At 35.7% G+C, this 22,248-nt stretch overlaps 1 protein-coding gene across 1 annotated transcript in view; it reads right to left on the bottom strand.

Moving 5' to 3' along the window:
• Positions 1-22,248, bottom strand: part of PUS10 (pseudouridine synthase 10) — a 73,027-nt gene that overhangs the window by 48,561 nt on the left and 2,218 nt on the right. Inside the window, exons 2-4 of the mRNA XM_060605062.3 lie at positions 20,020-20,160; positions 16,685-16,948; positions 15,861-15,947 (exon numbers count right to left, since the gene is read on the bottom strand). Of these exons, the coding sequence (XP_060461045.1) occupies positions 15,861-15,947; positions 16,685-16,948; positions 20,020-20,145 (477 nt within the window). The 5' untranslated portion in view covers positions 20,146-20,160. The remainder of the gene's footprint in view (positions 1-15,860; positions 15,948-16,684; positions 16,949-20,019; positions 20,161-22,248) is intronic.

The following is a 22,248-nucleotide window of genomic DNA, read 5'->3' as shown; positions in this document are numbered from 1 at the left end:
AGGGACTATAGGGTAGTAATAACAATGTTAATTCCTATTAGGATAATGATAATGTTGGATAATGAAAATGATGATGTAATTAATTATAAATAGTTCTCCAATTAGGCTAATTGTTGGGGATAAGACCAAATTGGTAAGGTTCACTAGAAGTCAACATGCTGCTGTTAGTAGAAGGAGAGTTTGTTAATCCCTGAGCTAGAATTATAGTTCAGCTGGGAATTTGTTCATAGTTTGAATTTGCCAGGCAAAATAGTGTTGATGTAAGGCTGTGGGCAATTATTAGGGCTGTAGCTCCTATGTAACTTCATGGTGTTTAGATAAGAATGGCTACAATTATTAGTGCTATGTGGCTAAGAAAGGAATATGCAGTGAGTGATTTCTTTTTAATGTTTTTATTTTATTTTTGAGAGAGAGAGACAGAGTGTGAGTGGGGGAGGTGCAGAGAGGGAGACACAGGATCCAAAGCAGGCTCCAGGCTCCGAGCTGTCAGCACAGAGCCCGACGTGGGGCTTGAACCCACAAACCGTGAGATCATGACCTGAGCCAATGTCGACATTCAACCAAATCAAGAACTAGATACTGTTTCAGTTCAGGATTGAATTATTAGAAAGTTTAATGAACCTGTAAGATTTTGGATAAAGATTAGGGCAATGAAAAGTGGGAGTGATCCTACTAGAATATAAAATAAAGTCCTGCTTTTAATCATTCTATTTGGTGTCCTTAGTAGCTGATGATGATTAGGATTGGAATTAATGTTGCTTCAAATAAAATATAAAATAAAATTCATTCTATAGCAGTAAAAGTTGTAATTAAGAATATTTGTAGCATAACTAGTATTGTAATATATAGTTTCTAAGGAAGGTTGGTGATTCTTTCATCTAGTGATAGATGAAATTGACTGGCTATGGATATTAGTGGACAAAGTTGTATCATTAATGTTAATAAGGGCACTGACAGGGAGTCAGAAAATATTAGTGAAAAGTTAAGGCTGTTATCATTAAGTTGATTTAGGAGGAATGAGCTAATAAAGCTGATTAATAGGCTATAAATTGTAGTGTTAATTCAGATTATATTATTTAAATGTATTCCTTATGACTCAGCAATTCCACTCACAGGCATATAGCCTAGATAAACTCCTACGTATGTGCACTAGAATACAGCTACAAGAATGCTTATGGTTTTACTGTTGGAAGTAGCCAAAAACCAGAAATGAACTTAATATCCATTTATAATAGTATAAATAAACTGCAGTATATTTATGCAACTGAAAACTGTATAACAATGAAAATGAATATATTATAGCTACACATAGCAATATAGATGAATCTCTTAAAAATAATATCAAATGAAGGAAGCCAGACACAAAAGATGTATTATGTTATGATTCTATTTTATATAGATCAAAATCAGGCACATTTAAACTCTAGCTTTAGGGGCAAAGACAGGGGATAACTACTGATGAATATAAAAACAAAACTTAATAAAATGAAAATGAAAATATTTCTATTCTAGAATAGAGGGTAGAGTTCAACTTCGAGGACTCATCATGTAATCTGTGTTTTCTATAAGGCCATTACTTAAATATGAGAAATGAATGACTAATCAAACTGGAATAAGACTTTACCTAAGATGTCCAGCAAGTTAACCAACAGACATACTGTGTCTCAAGTTCAGGGGAAAAAAGGTCTATGTGCTAATAGAATATTGTTTATCTGGGGGGCACCTGGGTGGCTCAGTCGGTTAAGTGTCTGACTTCAGCTCAGGTCATGATCTCATGATTCATTTCATGAGTTGCAGCCCTGCATCGGGCTCTCTGCTGTCAGCAAAGAGCTGACTTCAGATCCTCTGTTCCTTCTCTCTCTGCCCCTCACCCATGCTCACTCTCATTCACTCTCTTTCTCAAAAATAAACAAGCATTAAAAAAACAAAGAGAAGACACATGTGGTACATCTTAATCTTAATTGCAAAATAACTCAGGTTACATCATGAATAAAAATTTTATCCAACAGAAGTGTCCTTAATACAAACACGCATTTAAAAAAATCTTACCATTCATACATGGTTACTGATCTACTAAATAGGCTTGAAATGCATGTGTCCAATTCCTTGATAAGTAGAGGGTTTCTGTGATGCTTTCAGAGCTATGATCCAAAATCTCACTAAAATCACTATCTCATGGTTTCTTTTTGTTTTAAATGTTTATTTATTTTTGAGAGACAGTGAGTGGGGGAGGGGTAGAGAAAGAGGGAGACAGAATCCCAAGCAGGGTGCACACTGTCAGCGCAGGGACCCATGTAGGGCTCAAACTCAAACTCTGAGAACTGAGCCTAGGTCAGAGGCTTAACCGACTGAGCCACCCGGGCGCCCCACTATCTCATGGTTTCTAACATGAATTTATAGTGATAATACACCATAATATCCAAGCTTCAGAGAAATTTTAAAGTTTACTTTTTTACTTTGAGAGAGAAAGCATGTGCACATGTGTGTGCACGCGCACAGGGGAGGAGAGAGAGAGAGGGAGACAGAATCCCACATGGCCTCTGTGCTGTCAATGCAGAGCCCAATGCAGGAGTTGATCTCACAAACCAGGAGATCACGACCTGAGCGGAGATCAACAGTCACATGCTTAAATGACTGAGCCACCCAGGTGCCCCCAAGAAAATGTAAATCCTAGATATGAACTGAATTCTGAAAAGATTATGAGTCTTAACACAAGCATAAAAGGGCTACTACCTATGTTGACACCTTTACATCTACTTCATGATTTCATTTCCTTTTGCATGCTTCACGACTACATTTAATTTAAATAAAATCCATTTTCTTTTTCCCCACCCAAGTTAGTTCCCCTTACAGTATCTCTGCCCAGATACAGCAACATTTTTAACAATCACTTCAGAGCAAACTGAGATCCTAGCAGAAAAAACCATCGAGAATTTCAGTTGTAGCAATACTTTAACAGTTACTTACATGAATAGCTTTTAAATTACGATGTAATGAAAACAATGTATGATTCTTTAATTTGCTATATATATATTATATTTGTGGGTTTTTTTTAAATAAAAAACCTAACCTCTTCTTTCTGCTAGTGCCTGCTCTGAGGACTCTTGCCACAATTGTACAGACTGACATGCATCCAGCTAATCTCTGACACGCTAATTGTTAAACCAAAAGATACAAGCAGTAGAAAGGAAGTAGTTCTGAAAACGGACAACCCAGTGTTCAACTGAAGTCTTTACATGAGAGTTTTAGAAATGATTAGAGTATCCAAATTGGTTGAAAATATTTATAGCATTAAAATTGGATAACTATGCACAATAAAAGTAGTGGCAAGAATTTCACTCACATGTGGAATTTAAGAAACAAAACAAACAAGCAAAGGGGAAAAAAGACAAACCAAGAAACAAGAATCTTAACTCTGGAGAATAGACTGATGGTTACCAGAGGGGAGGTGGGTTGAGGGATGGGTGAAATAGGTGATGGGGATTAAGGAGCACACTTCTTGTGATGAGCACTGGGTGATGTATGGAACTGCTGAATCACTGTTTTGTACACCTAAAACTAACATCCACTATATGTTAACTGTACTGGAATTAAAATTAAAAAATAACAACGGTAAAAAGACAGTTTTTCTTAGAAAAAGATTTCTCAGATAAACATTCCCACAAGGGCCTTGAATGGGATCTACTCTAAAAAATGGATTCCATTAGTATTGATCCAGTATTAATATCAGTGAAGAAAAACAGAGCAGGTTTTACTTAAAAGGGAAGATTAATAAAGATAACTTCCAATATTTTAAGCACTACAACTTAAATTTTTAAATGTTTATTTATTATTGAAAGAGAGAGAGAGGGGCAGAGGAGAGGGGGGGCAGAGGATCCAAAGGCAGGCTCTGTGCTGACAGCAGACAGCCCAACACAGGGCTCAAACTCATGAACTGTGAGATCATGAACTGAGCCAAAATGAAGAGTCAGACGCTTAACGAACTGAGACACCCAGGCGCCCCAACCTAATTTTTTAAAAAAGCAGGAACAGCTGCAGCACTTCCATTAATCAACACTTTTAACTGACTGACCTAATCTAAAACTATTTTGTTGATCTTGCCCTTTCCTAAAAGAAAAGAAAGTACCGGTAGCATTTCTTAAAAATGAGGTTTCTGACAAGTCAGTAATGAAGTTGGACGAGTCTGACTTCAGGGTGGCACCTGCACCCAGGCCCTCTTCTTGGACATTTGGACATATGTGTGACTTGGCTGAACACGTTACTGGCACGCCCACCTCCAATTATTAAAGGACTGTAACATCATAATTCATCACGTCACACACACACACGTACCAATCGTCCTAAGATCAAAGGAAAATCAAAAGTAGCTCCTCACAAAAATGACTGGAAATTCCTCTATTTTAAGATATCTGCTGTAATAAAATACTCGATTCAAAATGTCTTCTCCACCTACTCCAGTCATCTGATAACCAAACTTGAACCCAACTGTGGTGGGAAAGTCTTAAAAAATGTAATTTTAATTTTATTTTTAAAAACCATATTTTTAGAAAATCACCAAATAAACTGGTGATTTATCCTCATTCTTGTTAAAATATTACGAGTTCTGGTTGTGTGTGTGTGTGTGTGTGTGTGTATATATATATATATATATATATATATATATTTTTTTTTTTTTTTTTTTTTTTTTTTTTTTTTAACCAAGTATCCTTTCTCTGACTTTGAAGATATTGTACCCTTTGAAGAAACAAAGTACCGGTGAAGGTCAAAACCTAGGCTAAGTCTCTCCTATAAACACAGCAACACAATAACCCACTTTTGAAATCTTACCAAATCACAATTTAGGCAGTGGGATATAGCAATAATCAAAAGCATAAACCTTAGAGTGGACAGATGAGCATTCAAATCCTAGCTCTGTTATTTATTAGCAATGTGATCTTGAGTTTCAGTTTCATCATCTGTACAATAGGGATAATAACACCATCTACTTCAAGAGGTTGTGGTGATTAAATTACATATATATATATCAAATTATACATACCAAAAACAATCATAACTTCATAGGTTAGAATTAATAAGTCTAAAACATGGTGGTGACATCAGAAAAAAAGGACAGTTGACATGACTTCTCTATGTAACAAGAGAAACCCAAATCTGAAATAGGCAGAGCCTAAATTAGAAGTTCCCTTTTTCTGAAACTTAGTTTACTAGGCCACAAAGTCCTAAAATTAATGAAAAAAAAAAAGTTTGATAAGGAACTCAACAGTTGGTAAGTAGCAACGTGATAATATGTTGCATTTGATGGGGAAACTGAGTTTTAAAGAAAAACAATTTGCTTTACCTTATATTCCTTATTGTATTTATTTCTTGTATTTCTTCTTGTAAATTTTAAATATGCAAAGTATAACAATTCACAAGAAGGGACCATACAAATTAAAACAATAAACTTCAAAATTTAAAGGCTGCCTCATATTCTTACTGCACCCTACTACCTCTCAATGACCTGCATGGGTTGATAAGACATAGCAACTCTTCTTTCTTGCTGCCTTCTCCACCTATACTTAGCTAGTTCAGACCAAGAAAAAAACAAAGCTAGGAAGTAAGCATATGCATATTCAAGTATTTAAACATATGTGTGAATACCCTGCCAACTGCATTCCTTTTTTTTTTTTTTTTTAATTAATTTTATTTTAGAGAGAGAATGTGCATACCCAGGGGGAAGACAGAGGGAGAAAGGGAGAGGATCTTAAGCAGGCTCCATGCTCACCATGGAGCCCAACTCAGGGCTAGATCCTATGATCCTGGGATCATGACCTGAGCCTAAATCAAGAGTTGGACACTCACCCAACTAAGCCACCCTGGAGCCTTGCCAACTGCATTCTTGAATTCAATATACATATTATTACTGTGATGGTCTTTAGAATTAGCCTTGTTTCTAGTCCTACTTCACCATGGCATCTCCTTCCCAGGAATAGGATCCATTCCTCTTTGCTACATGCTGCAATGACCTCAGGAAGAGGTTTTTGTTTTACATGTTGGGCTCCCCTGGGCCTGCATCCCTAACAATGGGTTATTAGACCTCTTCAATACCTGCTCTGACTCCTTGACAGCTGGACTTCTGACTACCCATTCTAACCAGGACTGGGGTTCTGTATAGACTTTGACTAATTGCATATTACTCAACCTTTCTCCCTTGGAACACATGTCCCAGATATGCACTGAGTAACAGAATCCTGAACCTACTACCATGTCAAGTCCCATGTTCCCCCTAACACAGCACCTTTGACTAGATTCATCATTCTGGTGAGCCCTTGATCCTTGTTTGTGTTCTTGAGTGGATGGCTTAATAAGTGGAGTAGTTTAAAAAAGGCAATGCCCATAGAGCCATGGTAGTTAGGTAAATAACCACACCTGAATGTAACAAGATGAAAAGATGGTATGGTCTAAAAACAAACAAAGAGCCACCCCAAATTCCAATAAATATGCCACATTAGGCAAGCTTTGGTTTTTCTCCTCTTCAAGTGAGGATAAGTGAGATGATTAGTGAAGCAGTACCAATCTGTGAGGCAAAAAAAAATAATCCAAGCGTATCTTTTTTCTAAATCACAGATATAGGGGATTCATTGAACTGTGAGAGATTAAAAGGGGATCACCTTATACACAAAGGTTGGGAACTCCTGGATTCTCCATCAGAAATTCTGAATGGATTTATTTACACTGAGGGTGGGGCATGGTCAGAGCTCTGACAAATCACAGCTATATACACATCATCGTTTTTCAATGAGTACCATAAAAAGCTAGGAGTTTTGTTCTAGTTCACCAGGGTCTCCTACAGATCTATGATTCTGTGATTCTACTTACTTGTTGTGCTCACAGGGACATGCTTTGGGAGTTACTTTTTATAAGGAAGATAGGTTTAAGTTGTTGCACGTCCTCTGAAGGGTTTTTAACGTTGCAGCCTATGTATCTAAAACATAGCAAGGTTACTATCCCCCCCAACCTGTCCAGAAAGAGTCTATTGAAAGACACCTAAGGAGCAGAGACAGTGATCTCTGTAATTTCTGCATGTTTTTCAGTGCCTCATTCAGCAACCTTATAAAAACACATTCTGCATGATTTAGTGGACCACACAGGGATTGAAGCAAGTTCTAACCAACTAACCTAATAAAAAAAAATAGGGCTACAAATTCTGAAATCTCCTTAGTAAGCTCGGAAAAAGTTTGTTAGTCAAAGTGAACCTTGAGTTGCTCTTAAATGGTAGGTGAGAGAGAACACAAACTGATTTAGGCAAGATGCCTGTCATGCAAAATAATAATGTGAGAAGTCATGGAACATGAACAAAAAGCTGAAACTACACATGCTAAATCAGAGTCAGGTTAATGAATGAGCCTGCATACACAATATGAACTTGAAAGCATAGTCTCTGTATTTGAAGTCAAAGTGATTTCAACATAATTAGAAAAAAACATTGCCCTTTAGAAAAAGTAACTACATCAATCAGTTGGAGGGGGGAGGTTCTGGAGTATTCGATCAAGAAAGATCCTAGATTAATGGCTGGGAGTTTAAGAGGCCCTATAAGTACATGCAAATTTTTGAATATACACATGTCTAGGAAAGGGATTCAATTGCTTTCTTTAGATTCTTAATAAGATGATGATCCCAAATTGGTTATAAACCCACAGATTTAAGTAAAAATCCAATCTTTTGAATATCCATTTGTCATAATTTAAGAAAAAAATTGTAAATATAAACTGCCACCACAGAAATGGTACTGCTTTTATTTTTGGTTAGTTTTCTAGGGCTGTGTATAATTTATAGTACTTAGTGCAAAGCATGAAGATATTACAAGTATAAAAATGAAAGTGTGAGGAGATCCTGGGTGGTTCAGACAGTTAAGCATCTGCCTTCAGCTCAGGTCATGATCTTGTGGTTTGTGAGTTCGAGCCCCGTGTCAGGCTCTGTGCTGACAGCTCAGAGCCTGGAGCCTGCTTCGATTCTCTGTCTCCCTCTCTCTGTCCCACCCTCTCCCCCGGCCTCCTCCTGCTCATGCTCTGTCTCCCTCTCTCTCCAAAAAAAAAAAAAAAAAAAAAAAAAAAAATTAAAAAAATGAAACAAAAAGTTTTTGATTCGACAAATGCAACTCCCAACAAGCTGCAGAAGAGTCAATAAAGTGAGCAAACTGTTTCCACACACTACCAAAAAAACCAAACTGATAGTGCAATATTGCCCTCTACTGGACCACACTAGTAAAGATAAACCTAAAAGAACAGGACTTTAAAGAGTTTACTTTTAAAAGGACTAAATGGAATGCTTTTTCCCATAAATGTCAGTTTAGTCTAATATTAGAGTAAGTCTGGATCATTCATTCTCTCATAATTTTAGTGTGGCACTAATTTGAATGTGGTGAAGAAGTTTAGAGGACTCAATCGTGAATATAAGGTAACAAAAAAATAACTAATGTAATAAATATTTTTCTTAAAACTATATAGGATCTTAGAATTGAAAAGGCTGAACACAGTTTCTAGTCTAACCATCTCTATGGTATACACTTTCCTTCTATATATCTCTGCCAAGTAATTGCCCAGCGTTGGCTTAAATATTCTGGTGGAATATACCATCTCTGAAAAGTCTATCCTGTTCTGAATAGTTCCTTATAGCTGAAAATGATCTCCCTCCTGATTCCATCTCTGCAACAGAAAACCCCTCAAATATTGAAAAATGGCAAATTCATCCCACTACTCATACATTCTCCAAATTAAACGACCCAAGTTCCTTCAACAGTGGCTCCCTGACCAGGTTTCAGATGTGTCCACCATTTGGAATGCACTCCTCTTAATGGGTATTTGTTTTCTTTTGCTACTATAACAAATCCACTACAAACAAAGTGGTTTAAAGCAATATGAATTTATTATCTTACAGTTCTTTAGGTCAGAAGTCCAACATGGGTCTCACTGGGCTAAAATCAAGCTGTCAACAGGGCTGTATTCCTTTCTGGAGGACGTAGGCTAAGAGAATCCATTTCCTTGCCTTTGCTAGCTTCTAGAGGCCGCCCATATTCCTTGGTTCCTTTCCACTATCTACAAAGCGAGCAACATTGCATATGACCATTCTTTCATAATCACATCTTCCTCTGACACTGACCTCAGCCAAGAAGGGTACTTTTAAGGGCTCATATAGTTATGCTGAGCTCACTCAGAGAATTCAGGATAATTTCTCCATCTCAGGATCCTTAATCTTAATTACATCCATAAAATCACCCCCCCCCCACCTTTTTTCCCACGTAAAGTAACATATTCCCAGGTTTCAAGGATTAGGAGGTGGACTATCACATAACGCCTTTCCATTTGTCCCTGTTCCTCCTAAAGTAATACGTTCCATCTGCATATGGCAGTCCATAAATGGTCAGCACTGAGTAAAACCAGACGGACCATCACCTTCATCTCTCCAGATACTACACTTTCATATCTGTACTAAAGTCCAAAGAGGTTATCCACATCAGTCCCCTAATTCTTACCAGGCTATTAACTAAAACACCCACACCTTGTCTATAAACACAGCTTTTAAGCCATTCCTGCTGTCCTTTAGTTGGCAGTGGTTTTCTAAACCCATGTATAAGAACTTATGTTTACTCCTGTTAAATTTCAACTTGTTAGATTTTCCCTATTCTTGAGATCTTTCGGATCTCAATTCTAACACTCAGCCTATCTGCTATATTTTTAACTCTGTGTCATGCATATCTGCAGTGTTACCATTATATCACCACTAGTAGAAATCATGAATGAGACATCTGAAAAAAACCTCGCAGCACATTAGAAATCTCTCTGAAGTTGCGTGATTCTTGAATTTCGGTGTGTACTTTAATTGTAGAAGGGTTTCTGTGCCCTATATCTGGAGATTCTGATTGAGGAGGTTTAAGACAAGGCCCGGCAATCTGCTTTCAACACCTTTCTCCAAGTGGGTTTCAATCAGCAGAGTACACTTGGAGAAACACTGTCCAGGTTGAAATCAGTTACTAATCAGTTCCTTTTGGGTATGTCCAGCCACATACAACCCACCCAATTGTCTTCACATTCTGTTCATGTTTCCTGCCACAGGAAGTTATCATGAGAAAGAAACCTGGTCAAATCACTAGCTAAATCCCTTTTATAGTCCTGCTAGCCTATAAAAGGAAGAAATGACGCAGACATAATTTGTTCTTAATTTGTTCATAATTTGTTTATAATTTTTTCACCCAATTGTCTTCACATTCTGTTCATGTTTCCTGCCACAGGAAGTTATCATGAGAAAGAAACCTGGTCAAATCACTAGCTAAATCCCTTTTATAGTCCTGCTAGCCTATAAAAGGAAGAAATGACGCAGACATAATTTGTTCTTAATTTGTTCATAATTTGTTTATAATTTTTTCACATAATCTGTTTGGTGTGTTCACCAAGTTTTCCTTACCCTCAGTGCCCACAATTAACTTTTTAGTTCTTGATCTAGAATACTGCCAGGAGTTTAGGGTCAAGCTCCCCAGTTAGTAGTTAACAAAACCACCTTTAGAAAACTGGGGCTGCCCTTCTCTGTCTTCCAGATTTTGGAAAATGTGCTATCTTTTAAAAGCTCTCAAAGATCATGGACAACTGCAAGTTCTTTCTCAATCCATCCTGGAACGTCATCCAACCAGGCCCAAATACCTGAACCCATTTAGAGCAGCTTCACCATGTGGAGCTCTCACTCTCCCTCACCAGGCAATGATCATTCTACCCATTTAGGTTGGACATCATTTTCCTTCATAGGAAGGACAGAAGCAAAATAAGATTTTCAGAAGTTCCACTTTCTTTGTATCATCCATCAGCAATATACCATCAGTTCCAAATAGCAGACATATCCCCTTTTTCATCTCTTTCTTCCTATAATCATAACTTAAGGTACCCCAAGTCTTCCTTAGCAATTCTTGCAAGCTTCTACTCATTAGAGATTTTATTTTCCAGTTGCTGTTACAGACCTAAGCCTCCTCCTTATATCTGCATTACTCTGACTTTACCTTTCCCATATCTTTCTTTGGAAACTGACTTCAGTATGGCAAAAAAATTACAACTGGAGTTGGATGATATATACTTAAGGACTCATTAGGCTAGCCTTGCTACTTTTGTAATTTTCTACAATAAAAGATAAAATAAATACATATAAATGTATAAATACAAATGTTTATATAAATACAGAGAGAAAGAGATCCCCCAATTTCTTCTTCGTTGAGATGCATTTTTATCCTTAAAATTTCTTTTATTGGTTGGGATAATTTGGTTTTAATTAAAGTCTGAATTGCACTTTCTCTGAACCTCCGAATCCTTTTATCTTCCAGCCCAGATTCCTCTGCCATTTTTCTCTGACTCCCTTTTCTTTGGACTGTTTGACATCTACCTATCAAAAGTGTAGGATTAAAAAAAAAAGGTGTAGAATATATTCTCATTATGCTTGTTTCTCTTCCTACCAAGAATATAAATTTTAGGGGCACCTCGGTGGCTCAGTCAGTTGAGCATCCAGCTTCAGCCCAGATCATGATCTCGCAGTCTGTGAGTTCGAGCCCCACATCGGGCTCTGTGCTGACAGCTCGGAGCCTGGAGCCTGCTTTGGATTCTGTGTCTCCCTCTCTCTGCCCCTCCCCCACTCATGCGCGCTCTCTCTCTCTCTCTCTCTCTCTCTCTCTGTCAAAAATAAATAAACTTTAATTTAAAAAAAAAGAATATAAATTTCAAAAAGTTCTCAGTTTATTATCAGACTAGATTATTTCTGCCATTATCCTTTAGGACAGTGGTTCTCATGGTGTGGTCCTTTGTAGCAACACCAGCAACACCAACACCACCCATTAGCTTGTTAGAAACACAAATTCATGGGTCCAACCGACCTACTCATCACAATCTCTAAGGATGGGGCCTGGGAAACTCTCCAAATGAGTCCTATGCACATTAGAGTTTGAGAACCACTACTTTAGGAGAAGACACTGTTCCAATTCAAAAGCCATCAATGTGCTTTTACCAAATGTGATTTGCATCAAGTGCCTAGACACTGGGAGTCCCTGATACTACTGTAAACACTAACCTTTATGACTCTCTTATGTTTGCAACTCATCACCTCTTCTTTGGCCATACAACACACTTCCATGCCTGTATCTATCCCATCTCTCTCCTTTTATTCTGCTCTGGATGGTGTTCAGCATTCTTCCACTCACAGGATCTCTGATCTCAATGCAGGTATATAATTTCTTGCCATATCACACCATCATATCTCTCCTCTTAACAAATCTGATTCTCGTAAAAAAACTCATCCTTCCTTTGTTACATTCAAGTGGTGAGCCCAAATCCACAAAGTCATCATTATGGTAATGATATACTTATAAATGATATACATGATATACTATCCCTTATAATCTCAACCTTATCATTCGAATTTTGTGTACTGTTATAAAGACTTTGGAGCCTCTAAGTATTATATCCAGCTAGGTTCAAGATTTGTCTTTTGTGAGTCCCTAAATACTGCTTCCATTTATTCTGCTTACCATGTATTACTTGATGTCTAACAGGGTTTTACCAGTTAATTTGCTTGTTTTCCTCCTCTTCGGCACTATTCAGTCTAAAACTGTCCCAACCAGATAAGACAGTTCCTAGGAAAACACACACAGATGTATTCTACCTCTCCCTCCATATTTTCCCAAACTCAGTGCAAGATGATGATTATATCAACTGCAAGCTTTTCTTCCTAAGCTTTTAAATTAGTGCATTTATAATGATGATAAATAAAAACTATAGCTGTAGCCAGAAGGGATTGATAGGGCCAAATATGGAAGAATTAATATAAATTTAATACTTTGATTAAAAAAAACACCTTTACTTGAGTTCATCCTTTCCCTTAGTTCTTTAGTAAGGAGACACACACTATTACCATGTTGATAAAAAGTTATTTGTTTTCAAATCAATGTATCTGTGATCATAATTTTTTTCTTTAGAAGTGGAAAACACTGAATCATTCAAATTCACTCAATTGTGTATTCCACTCTGAATTATGAGATAACTAGCATCAATCAATTCCACACATATTAATGTTTATCTTACACACAGAAAAATAAGTTCTAAGTTTTACAAGCTCTAAGTTGAAAAACTGCAATGTAGAAGAAACATGTCACTAGAGGGCGCCTGGGTGGCGCAGTCGGTTAAGCGTCCGACTTCAGCCAGGTCACGATCTCACGGTCCGTGAGTTCGAGCCCCGTGTCAGGCTCTGGGCTGATGGCTCGGAGCCTGGAGCCTGTTTCCAATTCTGTGTCTCCCTCTCTCTCTGTCCCTCCCCCGTTCATGCTCTGTCTCTCTCTGTCCCAAAAATAAATAAAAAACGTTAAAAAAAAAAAAAAAAAAAAAGAAACATGTCACTAGAGAAGTCAAGAATTTATATTCAAAATGCAAGAATACCCCCAAAATGTGTAATTTGTTTAAACTGGGATATGTAACACATATGTTAACTAGTTTGAATAGCAATTTATATCCACTCTGTCCTACATATCATATCTTAACTCCAAAGAAGTAATAAAAGACAGCAATACAAGAAAGTGACAACATGTAATAATGAAAGAAAATCACAAAATGAAACATAAACACAATTTGCTGAAGAAACCTGCATAGTATACAGCATGTAGGACTGCATACTTTTTGAATAATTAATATTCTTAAGAAATGGGTAAAAATGTATTACTCAATATAAAGGAATACAATGAGGCGCACCTGGGTGGCTCAGTCAGTTGAGAGACCGACTTCGGCTCAGGTCATGATCTCATTGTTTGAGTTCGAGCCCCACGTCAGGCTCTGTGCTGACAGCTCAGAGCCTGGAGCCTGCTTTGGATTCTGTGTCTCCCTCTCTCTCTGCCCCTCCCTCACTCATGCTCTCTCTTTCTCTCTCTCTCTCTGTCTCAGAAATAAACAAACATTAAAAAAAATAATTAAAAAAAATAAAGGAAAACAATGAGTCACTGAACACACTATTCTGTGGAAATGTATTAATTCTGCAATAACTGGAATGCTCACATATTTCTGCTAAATAGTTTTGTGGTGAAAATCAGTTATAAAAAGTAAATAGAAGGGTTCTTGGGTGCCTCAGTCGGTTGAGCATCTGACTTTGGCTCAGGTCATGACCTTGCAATTCATAAGTTCGAGCCCCACATCAGGCTCACTTCTGTCAGGGCAGAGCCCGCTTCGGATCCTCTGTCTCCCTCGCTCTCTGCCCCTCCCCTGCTCATGCTCACTCGCTCGCTCTCTCTCTCAAAAATGAATAAATATTTTTTAAAAAGTAAATAAAGTTTAAGCAGAATTAGAAATATTCTGTTTCTAATATGGAATATAAATACTTCATAAGTATTCAATAACTATTAAATGGATATGTTAAAATGATCACTTAAGTGATAAAAATGGAAAATACAAATTTTAATGTCAAAATATAAACTTTGAGATGAAGAACTTGGTGGTAAGATATATAACCGCACTTAGAAAATATGCTTCATATTTCTATTTTTATTACTCAAACACTGCAACTTTTTATGAGTTACTTAGCTTTCGGAAGTCGGTTTCTTGCTACCAAAACTGGATTCAGAAAATGACCTATCCGTGAAAAACGCTTTGATGATTCACTAGAAAATGATTTTATGTGTTTATAAACCTCTGTACCTCATCATCATCCCCTTTATTCTATTAGTTCAGCAATCTTGTCATCGACAGAGATACTATTTAAAAACACTCTACTTTTTTTCACCTCCCAGCTGTTTGTCATTCAACCAGCTTCAACAAGTCATAAGTTAATCTTCGGCCTTTTGGAGGCTAATAAACATAGAATTTGCTACAACATACTTTGCTCAACCAAGGAGAGTGATGATAAGATATAATGTTCTGCTGACACTTTTAGATTCTTAGGGAAAAGACACCTTACACCCCCATAAATGAATATGTTTAGAACTCATTGTTATAATTTGAGATTACAGGGGTCATTCTCCCTATAATTCATTTAACAGTATTAACAAAGATAGTTTTATGTTTTCATGTCAGTTTTGACACACAAGAATGTTACAGTAATGACTACTATTATTTTTTTCACTTAACAAAGGAAAAAGGTTAAAATAAACATGAGGCCATTTCTCTCCCTTTTTCCATGGACTCCAGAAAATAAGAAGGTTCATCATAACTAAAATGATCCCATCCCAAGACCATTATAAAATGTATACAACTGCCCCAAAACATTTCTGAAGTCCTGGTCAAATCTCTTTCTCTGATCAACATGCCTCACACAGATCTAAAGCTCAATGAATATCTGCTACAGAATGAGGACCTTTAAAAAAAAAAAAAAAAGACAGTCCTTTTAATGGCACAAGGAACACTGTTCTCTTCACTAAGTCTTCAAAAAGTGACTTAAACTAGTCACTTTACATATTGAAAATGAGAGAAATTCTCTGAAATCTCTACCTTTCAATTCCTTTAGAGGACTCCTGGCCTTTGGGATGTTTTTCATGTTTAGAGGCACTAGGCTTTTATTATATAACTTCCCACAGAAGACTGAAACCATGTGATATTCTGAGCCCTGCTGACACAATAAATATTAAAAACTAAAAAAATAAATAAAAGAGAGACAGTCCTATGATAAACTAACTTAATCAATAACTCCTTTTTTTCATTCATTCATTCATTCAACATTATTAAGCAGCTATAATAATGCCATGCTTTCAATCACCAATTATTCAATAAGTACACAACAAGTAGAAAATATGGTAAGGCATATTTTTACATCTCCATTTTTTGAGAAATTTCTAGCATGCATTTCACGTATAGTTTCATGCATTTAAATGACCTTACCTCTCTTACAGATAGCTGTGGTGGGAAGGAGACTGAAAATACCAAGTTGGTAAATTCAAAACCAGAGGCCTCAACTTTTTGGCACACCTAAAAAAGTATTACATAAAAGCATTTTTTTATTACATAAAACAGTATTCTATAAATTCTCAGGAATTGCTGCAAGTTTTACACTAATCTTCATAATGTGGATTTTGGTCTAGGAGATCACACTACACTTCTAAACTTTCACCTTTGGGAATTCTCATAAATATCCTGAAATCAAATATTTGCTAACTATAACCCTGAACAACTGATATCACAAAGTTCAAAACAGCCAGGATTCACTTGCAGAACAATCTGTGGAACGTCAAAATAGTTTTCTATTAGATCACCTCCTAATTTAAAAAATATTTTTAAGCAAAATAAAGCCAAATTTGGCACTCTTGACAGCTAAGAAACAAAAGGCCATCCCACATTCAATCATGTACCTTCCACAAGATGGTAACACTTGTCATTTCAAGACACTAATAGGTATGACTAAGAGCTTTTCACTAACTCCTAACTATGTTAAACAGCAGAAGGAAACTGCTATATTTTCTTCAGTTGAGTAGCACTCATGACAAACACAAGGACACATATTTCATTAATTTTCAGATATCTTGTTAATAACGTAATTTGAAAAGAGTCGGCTTGTTTTTTCAAAAAAATGTAAAAATGTTTTAATGATCCATTGGTGTTAAACAAGTTGAAGTGAATGGTATTGCTCCTTTAGATTCAAGAATTCTAGGCCTTAAGACTGAAAATTTCTACATAATTGCACATATAATAAAAAACAGATTATTTACCTTTTTAATGAACTCTTTTTCACAGAATTCTTGAAGAATTCCTAGACATACATTGCATACATTTAAATTTGAGTTCTTAGAAGCAATGCTACCATCTTCCAAAATGGAGACCCTCCCCTCTCCATTTTGACTCAGATTATCAATCCCATCAATCCCATCTTCTAGTTCTTGTAGTCGAATTTTCTTGGGAGGTGGGTTTGGAACATCCGAAATTAATTCCTCTTTTTCAGTTTCCAAAAATTTCTGTAGTTCATTGAGCAACTCCTGGAAAGTTAATTTGGAAAAAAGTAATAACCTTTTGACAATGCCCTTAAGGTTAGGATGAAAACAGGAGTGAAATTACTATATATCACAGATTTATACAATGTTGATTTATATCAATTTTGGAGAAATCAATTAACCTTACTATCCAGCATTGGCTTTCTGGGGAATTTAAAAGAGAATTATCTGTAACTCCTCCAATATATGTGTGAATATTTTTCCAAAAGAGTTTCATATATCAGTGAAGCTAAAGTCCTAAATCTGAGGCAGAAAGGTTCCATTAACAAATTTATTACAGGTGTAACCCGTTTTACTGTGCTTCAGTTTATTCTGCTTTGCAGATACTGTGTGTTTACAAATTGAAGTTTTGTGGCAACCTTGCATCAAGCAAGTCTATCAGCACCATTTTTCCAACATTTGCTCACTTTGTGTCTCTGTGTCACATTTTAGTAATGCTCACAATATTTCAAACCTTTCCATTATTATATTTTTTATAGTGATCTGTGACCAGGGATTATGACTCTCTGGAAGCTCAGCTGATGGTTAGCATTTTTTAGCAATAAATTATTTTTTAATTATGTACATTTTAGACATAATGCTATTACACACTTAAAAGACTACAGTATAGTGAAAACATAAGTTTCATATGCACTGGGAAACCAAAAAATTAATTTGACTCACTTCATTGTGATATTTGCTTTAGTTCGGTAATCTGGAACCAAATCTCTATATCTCTGAAGTATGCCTGTAATTTGGTTTGTAGTTATGTCATGAGGATCATTCACTTGCTAATTTTAAATTTTAAAAAAGCTTCACTTCTAATTATTAACAAATAGAAATACAAACTGAATTCTATTATTGCTAGGTTATTTAATAATCTCACAAGCACTAAAACCTCATTTGTACAATATTCATTTAATATGAATTCTGAAAAAATAGAGATTATACATATATTAAGTAAAAATAATTTCAAGACGAGTTACTCAACAAAGGTAAACAGATGCTGGCAATGCTGAAATTAGGCACCATAATTACAAAAACCATGTATGCATTAATTGAAAGAAGCCTTCTACTACACTCTGGTTTGCCTAATTTCTGTCACCCTTTGTAGTAGAATGTTAAAAGTTGCATTTCTTTGAAACTGTTCTCACATTTCAGGCATTCCATTCATCTAAAATCTCAGAGGACTTTTTTTCTGTTTTGCCTAAATTAGACAGATTTTATTATTCAGTTGTTGAATAAATATACTTTTGAAATTCACTCAGGTTACAATTCACTGGCTCTAAAGAATAAAAAATCTTACACTCAAACAAATCTAATTTATTTTATTAAGACATTAGCTCCCCTATTTCATCTTTAACAGAAATATTCATATATACACACACATATAGGTATATTGTGACCTACACAAAAGTTTATTACCTAAATTCTATAATGTCAGTATAACATAGTACATGTGTATGTGTACATAAATAGTAATATGACTAGAACAGATCAAAACCTAAGTATATTACAAAAAAGTCTTCAAATATTTTCATATTTACATAAAATGATACAAATAAAAGTTGGTAAGACTAAGTGTCTTTATAAGATATATTTTTTAAATCTTACGACAAATGCATAGAATGATAAAATAATGTGTCTGAAAAAATGTGTAAGGAGAGTTATACAAAACCAGTCTTATTACTTTATAGTCACAGTGTGTATAAACGAATATACACATATATATTAATCATCATAGCATATGTACCATTTTCAAAGTGTTTTCACATACTTTATTAGATACTGTCCCTTAAAATCCTGTGAGGTGGATGTTATCATCAATCCCATTTAGAGAGGAGAAAACTGAAGCTGGAACTGGGATTCAAATCCATGTCTTCTAGCTCCAAATTCTAGGCTTTGGATTCAGACAGATAGTTCATATCCTAGCTTGCTCACTTAATAGCTGTGTAAATTGGGCAGGTTGTTTACCTCTCTGTGCCTCAGTTTCTTCATCTGAAAATAGAGACAATCATAGTATGTACTTACCTGATAGGTTATTATTAGGATTAAATGAGAGCTTGACATATAATAATGTTATATGAACACTGGATATAATTATTATTTCCAAAATAATAGAAACAACTAATACATAAGGGAAATGACTTATATTTCTAACTCCTGAACAATTTTTAAAAACTGTAAAATGGGGTGCCTGGGCAGTTCAGTTGGTTAAGTGTCTGACTTCAGCTCAGGGCATGATCTCCAGTTTGTGAGTTCGAGCCCTGTATCAGGCTCTGTGCTGTCAGCATACAGCCTGCTTCAGATCTTCTGTCTCCCCTCCCTTATCCCCCACCCCCCACTCTCCCTCAAAAGTAAATAAACATGTAAAAAAATCGTAAACTGTAAGAAACAGAGTGTGCGTGTGCATATTACTGTTAATATAGGTATATATTCACATATATATAATTATTGTCTCTAAAAAGACCATCACTAGTAGAATCAAGTATATTTCACAAAATATGTTACATATTTTATGTGAAAGTATTGCTAGTCAAACCTCTGTATATTATCATAAATGTCAAAGATCCCTGTATATTATTTTTGTTGTTATTAATAGTAAAAAATGATGATGGTAAGCATTTACTTCTAGAGGGTTACAAATACCTATTTGTAAGTACAAATGGTAATACAGAAAACAGAAAAAGAAAAAAATGCAGCCAAATCCACACTTAATAGATCTTCCACTTAATAGAAGATCTCAGGACTGTCATTCTCCTGTCACATATATTACTAACATCTGGTTAGTACTATTTTTTGATATCTGTCTACTCTTTGGGAGAAGTATATACAAACATTACATACACCAGGGATGTGCTTCACAAAGATCCCACTACATTAAGTGTCAGATATAATCACTTAAGAAGGAACTTACACTTTTATGGTCTAGTGGAAATTCCATAATGACCATTATCAGGAATTATTTTATTATAGTTTTTTTTTTAATTTAATTAAGAGCTATGGATACTTTCCCCCAATGTACAGGTATTCATTGTAGAATAGAGAAACTTTCTTTAGAAACAAAATGAAAGTACCTTGTAGGGACGTTTGTAAGGTGCATGAAAATCCACACCACAGAATCTGAAGATACATCTTGGACAGGTACCAGTACTGAGCAACAACTGGGCCACATGCTTATTTTCCTCAGTCAGTGGAAACATATTAAATAATTATAACTAGAAAGAAAGAAAAAGTAATGAATATCTTTTGTGTTTTACTTTCACAAATATGTCACCTTTAGGGATAAAAACTAGCTTTAATTTGAAAACACTATTTCATACTCTTCAACAATATCCCTCTCATTTTATGCATATTTAAACATAAACTTGAAAGACATTTATTAGATGGATCAGGTAAAAGTTTCTAATTGTCAAGGAATTTAGCTTAGCATTCTGGATTATTGATAAAGTACGTCAATTTAACTAAATCAATCAAAAGATATAAAAATAATCAAGAACAGTTGTCTCTGAGGAGGGTAATTCAAACAAAGAATGCAGAGTGAAATTTTGTTATTTTATACCATTCAGGGCTGTTTGGGAACACAGAGTAGTAAATTCAATAAATTTTCCCTATTAGAAATTAAAAATGAGTTTGCTAGGAAGAAATAATCAGAGCAGTCTATATAATATTTTACTAGCCTTACTGATAGCTAAGCAGTCAAGTATTTAAAACAAATTGATCAGTAGATCTAAAAATACCAATTATAGTTTGATGAAATAACTAAATGACAACCATTAGGAAAATGAGAAAAACCTGCTCCTCTGATGCACAAGTAAAACCTCCGCCCACCAAAAAAAAAAAACAACAACCCCACAAATTACATGCAAAATAATTTAGAGTAACTATTATCTAACACAAGTTGCTACTTTTTGCAATTTGAATAAACTCCCTTAGAAACAAATACAAGAGAATGGGGTAAAATCCAATATAAAACTCTTACTGCCAAATAAAATTAAATTACTAAAATTAAATTACATAATCATTCTGTTTCTCAAATATTTCTCTAAAATTAAATTACATAATCATTCTGTTTCTCAAATATAGATATTCTGATTATTGTACCACCTCATATTACTTTAAAATGAGGAACTGGCAATATTTTATAAAACAATAATTGCATGGCAGTATTGTGGGATGGTATAACTATGGTCATGCAGATAAAAAACAGTAGCATTTTTTGAGAGGCGCCTGGGTGGCTCAGTCAGTTAAGCATCCAACTTAGGCTCTAGTCATGATCTCACACTTCGTTGGTTTGAGCCCCAAATCCGGCTCTGTGCTGACAGCTAAGAGCCTGGAGCCTGTTTCCATTTCTGTGTCTCCCTCTCTCTCTCTGCCCCTCCCCCACTCACACTCTGTGTTTGTGTGTGTGTGTCTCATAAATAAATAAAACATTAAAAAAAAAACAGTGGCACTCTTTAATTTGTGCAGTTTTATAATCCAAATGAACTTGCCTAAAATTTGTGGGAAGGTAAAGCTCTTACCAACTCCTTACTCTGAAGATGTGATTCTTAGAATTAGCTTATGTTTTCCAACCCTTTAGAACCCACTCTTACTTGCAAGTTTTTTAATGTTCATGGACACTTAACAGCATACCCTTCACATAAAGAGTGAGGAAGGCAGGTAGAGTGTATTTTATACAGAACCCTTCACCATAAAAATCAGTTCAGCAGCCAGGACTACAAAAAACAGACTCCCTCTGGCTGAGTTCTAACTCAGGTGAATACAATATGGGAGCTGGTAGGCAGAAAGAGAAGAAACTCAGACATGCCTGGATACACCAGTGAGAACTTTGAGACACTGAGACTGAAGCTCTGATTTAGGGTTGCCAAGTACATTTGGGCTCGAGGCCATTTTCATGAAATGATACAGAGTATTTGGAGAACACTTTGTACATAGAGAAGCTCTGTGTGGTCATCATCATATAAGTGATATGAATTCCTTCCGCCAGTCCATTTAATCTGCTAGTTTGATAGTGACAAGGGGTGGCATTCACTGAGGGGCTGATTATCAGCATTTAAAGTATGTCCCTGATTGCACTCCTTTCCCAGAGAAACTATTTCTGTCTCACTCTTTTTTTCTCCTTTCCATTAGTTAAGGCCAAAGATTTCATTTAATTCAGAATTAATCTTTAACTCAGAAAGAGAAACAAACCCTCCTCCCTGATAAATAAGTGGATGAGTAAGTTCTTTAAAAGGTCACTTTGTATCAAAGATTTCCCTGGGGACTTAAGTTAAATATTTTTATTAAAATGGATGCTTTCTTAG

The sequence above is a fragment of the Panthera onca genome, chromosome A3 (assembly GCF_046562875.1).
Source record: "Panthera onca isolate mPanOnc1 chromosome A3, mPanOnc1 haplotype 2, whole genome shotgun sequence".
Classification (NCBI taxonomy): Eukaryota; Metazoa; Chordata; class Mammalia; order Carnivora; family Felidae; genus Panthera; species Panthera onca.
The sequence above is the reverse complement of the archived record's forward strand: the minus strand, read 5'-3'. Positions and strand labels throughout refer to the sequence as shown.